Source organism: Gordionus sp. m RMFG-2023, chromosome 2 (assembly GCF_954871325.1).
Source record: "Gordionus sp. m RMFG-2023 chromosome 2, tfGorSpeb1-WG-v2, whole genome shotgun sequence".
Taxonomy (NCBI): domain Eukaryota; kingdom Metazoa; phylum Nematomorpha; class Gordioida; order Chordodea; family Parachordodidae; genus Gordionus; species Gordionus sp. m RMFG-2023.
In genome coordinates this window covers 21,951,673-21,956,507 of record NC_088776.1, presented here as the reverse complement: position 1 = coordinate 21,956,507, position 4,835 = coordinate 21,951,673, and the positions used below count along the sequence as shown (strand labels likewise).

Genomic DNA, 4,835 nt, shown 5'->3' with positions numbered 1-4,835 from the left:
AGCTTTAGAGTTAGGGTTAGGATTAGGATTAGGATTAGAGCTATTGTAAGAGCTCGGGCTAAGGTTAGGGTTTAGTTTATGTTTAGGGTTAGGGTTTAGGTTAGGGTTAGGGTTAGTATTAGGGTTAGGGATAGGGTTAAAGCTAGGGTTAAGGTTAAGATTAAGATTAAGGCTAGGGTTATGGTTAGGTTTAGGGTTAGGTTTAAGTTTAGGGCTAGGTTTGTGGTTAGGGTTAGGGTTATTGTTAGAGTTAGGGTTAGGGTTAGCATTGGGGCTAGGGTTTTGATTATATTTAGGGTTGGGTTTAGGGTTAGGGTTAGGGTTATGGGTTAGGCTTAGGGTTAGGGTTAGGTTTAGGGTTAAAATAAAGGTTAGGTTTAGGGTCCTGTTTAGATTGAGGGCTAGGGTTATTTTTAGCGTTAGGATTAGATTTAGGGTTAGGGTTATAGTTAGGGTTAAGGTTAGTGTTAGGGTTAGGGTTAGAGCTAGAGTTAGAGTTAGAGCTAGGGTTATGGTTAGCATTATGGTTAGGGTTAGGATATAGAGCTAATGTAAGAGCTCGTGCTAGGGTTAGGGCTAAGGATAGGGTTAGGGCTAGGTTTATAGGTTAGGATTAGGGTTAGTGTTAAGGTTAAGATTAGGGTTAGGGTTATGGTTTGGTTTAGGGGTAGGGTTATGGTTTGGTTTAGGATTAGGTTTAAGGTTAGTGCTAGGTTTATAGTTAGGGTTATGGTTAGGGTTAGGGTTAGGGTTAGGGTTAGAATGTGGGTTAGGGTTAGGGTTAGGGTTATGGTTAGATTTAGAGTTAGGTTTAAGTTTAGGGCTAGGTTTATGGTTAGGGTTATGGTTAGGGTTAGAGTTAGGGTTAGGGTTAGGGTTAGGGTTAGGATTGGGGCTATGGTTTTGGTTATATTTAGGGTTGGGTTTGGGGTTAGGGTTATGGGTTAGGGTTAGGGTTAGGGTTAGGGTTAGGGTTAGGGTTAGGGTTAGGGTTAGGGTTAGGGTTAGGGCTAGTGTTATGGGTTAGGGTTAGGGTTAGGGTTAGGGTTAGGGTTAGGGTTAAGGTAAGGGTTAGGGCTAGGGCTAGGGGTTAGGGTTAGGGTTAGGGTTAGGGTTAGGTTTAGGGTTAGGTTTAGGGTTATGGTTAGGGTTAGGGGTTAGAATTAGGGTTAGGGTTAGCGTTAGGGTTAGGATTAGGGTTTGGGTTAGGATTAGGATTTTGGCTAGAGTTAAGGTTAGGGTTAGGTATAGGCCTAAGGTTTAGATGAGGTTTAGGATTAGGATTAGGTTTAGGATTAGGGTTAGGGTTAGGGTTAGGGTTAGGGTTAGGGTTAGGGTTAGGGTTAGGGTTAGGGTTAGGGTTAGGGTTAGGGCTAGGGTTAAGGTTAGGTTTAGGTTTATGCTTAGGGTTAGTGTTAGGATAAAGGTTAGGGCTAGAGTTAGGGTTACTGTTAGAGCTAGGGTTAGTGTTAGGGCTCGGTTTAGAATTAGGGTTAGGGCTAGGGTTTAGATGAGGTTTCGATTTAGGTTTAGGGTTAGGGTTTGGGTTAGGGTTAGGGTTTATAGTTACGGTTAAGGTTAGAGTAAAGGTTAGTGTTAGGGATAAAGCTAGAGTTATGGTTAGGATTAGGATTAGGATTAGAGCTATTGTAAGAGCTCGGGCTAGGGTTAGGGTTTAGTTTATGTTTAGGGTTAGGGTTTAGGTTAGGGTTAGGGTTAGGGCTAGTATTAGGGTTAGGGCTAGGGTTAAGGTTAAGATTAAGGCTAGGGTTATGGTTAGGTTTAGGGTTAGGTTTAAGTTTAGGGCAAGGTTTATGGTTAGGGTTAGGGTTAGAGTTAGGGTTAGGGTTAGGGTTAGGTTTAGGTTTAGGTTTAGGGTTAGGGTTAGGATTAGGATTAGGATTAGGGTTAGGGTTAGGGTTAGGGTAGGATTAGGGTTAGGGTTAGGGTTAGGGTTAAGATTAGGGTTAGGGCTAGAGTTAGGGTTAGGGTTAGGGTTAGGTTTAGGGTTATGGTTAGGGTTAGGGGTTAGAAATAGGGTTAGGGATAGGGTTAAAGCTAAGGTTAAGGTTAAGATAAAGGCTAGGGTTATGGTTAGGTTTAGGGTTAGGTTTAAGTTTAGGGCTAGGTTTATGGTTAGGGTTAGGGTTAGGGTTAGAGTTAGGGTTAGGGTTAGGGTTAGGGTTAGGGTTAGGGCTAGGGTTTTGATTATATTTAGGGTTGGTTTTAGGGTTAGGGTTAGGGTTATGGGTTAGGGTTAGCGTTAAGGTTAGGGCAAGTGTTATGGGTTAGTGTTAGGGTTAGGGTTAAGGTTAGGGTTAGGGTTAGGGTTATTAGGGTTAGGGTTAGGGTTAGGGTTAGGGTGAGGGTTAGGGTTAGTGTTAGGGTTTGGGTTAGTGTTAGGGTTAGGGTTAAAAGTTAGGGTTAGGGTTAGGTTTAGGTTTAGGGTTAGGGTTAGGATTAGGATTAGGATTAGGATTAGGGTTAGGGTTAGGGTTAGGGTTAGGGTAGGATTAGGGTTAGGGTTAGGGTTAAGGTTAGGGTTAAGCTTAGGGTTAAGGTTAGGATTAGGGCTAGGGCTAGGGTTAAGGTTAGGGTTAGGGTTAGGGTTAGGGTTAGAGTTAGGGTTAGGGTTAGGGTTAGGGTTAGGGTTAGGGTTAGGGTTAGGGTTAGGGTTAGGGTTAGGGTTAGGGTTAGGGTTAGGGTTAGGGTTAGGGTTAGGGTTAGGGTTTGGGTTAGGATTAGGATTTGGGCTAGAGTTAAGGTTAGGGTTAGAGCTAGGGCTAAGGTTTAGATGAGGTTTAGGATTAGGGTTAGGGTTAGGGTTAGGGTTAGGATTAGGGTTAGTGCTAGGGTTAAGGTTAGGTTTAGGTTTATGCTTAGGGTTAGTGTTAGGATAAAGGTTAGGGCTAGAGTCAGGGTTACTGTTAGGGCTCGGTTTAGAATTAGGTTTAGGGCTAGGGTTTAGATGAGGTTTTGATTTAGATTTAGGGTTAGGGTTTGGGTTAGGGTTTATAGTTACGGATAAGGTTAGAGTAAAGGTTAGTGTTAGGGATAAAGCTAGAGTTATGGTTAGAGCTAGTGTTAATGTTAGCTTTAGAGTTAGGGTTAGGATTAGGATTAGGATTAGAGCTATTGTAAGAGCTCGGGCTAGGGTTAGTGTTTAGTTTATGTTTAAGGTTAGGGTTTAGGTTAGGGTTAGGGTTAGGGCTAGTATTAGGGTTAGGGCTAGGGTTAAAGCTAGGGTTAAGGTTAAGATTAAGGCTAGGGTTATGGTTAGGTTATAAGTTTATGGCTAGGTTTATGGTTAGGGTTAGGGTTAGGGTTAGGGTTAGAGTTAGGATTGGGGCTAGGGTTTTGGTTATATTTAGGGTTGGGTTTAGGGTTAGGGTTAGGGTTATGGGTTAGGGTTAGCGTTAGCGCTAGTGTTAGGGTTAGGGTTAAGGTTAGGGTTAGGGTTAGGGTTAGGGTTAGGGTTAGGGTTAGGGTTAGGGTTAGGGTTTGGGTTAGGGTTAGGGTTATGGTGAGGGTTAGGGTTAGGATTAGGGTTAGGGTTAGGTTTAGGTTTAGGGTTATGGTTAGGGTTAGGGGTTAGAATTAGGGTTAGGGTTAAGGTTAGGGTTAGGGTTAGGGTTTGGGTTAGGATTAGGGTTAGGGATAGAGTTAAGGTTAGGGTTAGGGCTAGGGCTAAGGTTTAGATGAGGTTTAGGATTAGGGTTAGGGTTAGGGTTAGGGTTAGGGTTAGGGTTAGGGTTAGGGTTAGGATTAGGGTTAGGGTTAGGGTTAGGGTTAAGGTTAGTGTTAAGGCTAAGGTTAAGGTTAGGTTTAGGTTTATGCTTAGGGTTAGTGTTAGGATAAAGGTTAGGGGTAGAGTTATGGTTAGAGCTAGGGTTAGTGTTTTTAAACTCGGTTTAGAATTAGGGTTAGGGCTAGGGTTTAGATGAGGTTTCGATTTAGGTTTAGGGTTTGTGTTTGGGTTAGGGGTAGGGTTTATAGTTAGGGTTAGGGATAGGGCTAGAGATAAGGTTAAGGTTAAGTTTAGGGTTAGGGTCATTGTTAGATCTAGTGTTTAGTTTAGGTTTAGATTTCGTATTTGTTTAGGGTTAGGGTTAGGGTTAATGTTTGGGTTTAGGGTTAGGGATAGGGATAAGGCTAGGGTTAAGTTTAGGGTTAGATTTAGGGTTAGAGTTAGGTTTAGGGTTAAAATAAGGGTTAGGTTTAGGGTCCTGTTTAGATTGAGGGCTAGGGTTATTTTTAGCGTTAGGATTAGATTTAGGGTTAGGGTTATAGTTAGGGTTAAGGTTAGTGTTAGGGTTAGGGTTAGAGCTAGAGTTAGAGTTAGAGCTAGGGTTATGGTTAGCATTATGGTTAGGGTTAGGATATAGAGCTAATGTAAGATCTTGGGCTAACGTTAGGGCTAAGGATAGGGTTAGGGCTAGGGTTATAGGTTAGGATTAGGGTTAGTGTTAAGGTTAAGATTAGGGTTAGGGTTATGGTTTGGTTTAGGGTTAGGGTTATGGTTTGGTTTAGATTTAGGTTTAAGGTTCTAGGTTTATAGTTAGGGTTATGGTTAGGGTTAGGGTTAGGGTTAGGGTTAGGGTTAGGGTTAGGGTTAGAATGTGGGTTAGGGTTAGGATTATGGTTAGGTTTAGAGTTATGTTTAAGTTTAGGGCTAGGTTTATGGTTAGGGTTATGGTTAGGGTTAAGATAAGGGTTAGGATTAGGATTAGGTAGGGAGCTAGTGTAAGAGCTCGGGCTAGGGTTAGGGCTTAGTTTATGTTTAGGGTTAAGGGTTAGGTTAGGGTTAGGGTTATAACTAGTATTAGGGTTAGGGC

At 42.4% G+C, this 4,835-nt stretch overlaps 1 protein-coding gene across 1 annotated transcript in view; it reads right to left on the bottom strand.

The window, feature by feature from the left end:
* Nucleotides 1-4,054, bottom strand: part of LOC135924179 (circumsporozoite protein-like) — a 7,384-nt gene extending 3,330 nt beyond the window's left edge. The window contains exons 1-2 of the mRNA XM_065459227.1: nucleotides 3,907-4,054; nucleotides 2,550-3,150 (exon numbers count right to left, since the gene is read on the bottom strand). Coding sequence (XP_065315299.1) covers nucleotides 2,550-3,150; nucleotides 3,907-4,054 — 749 coding nt within the window. The remainder of the gene's footprint in view (nucleotides 1-2,549; nucleotides 3,151-3,906) is intronic.
* Between the last annotated feature and the right edge of the window lie 781 nt (nucleotides 4,055-4,835).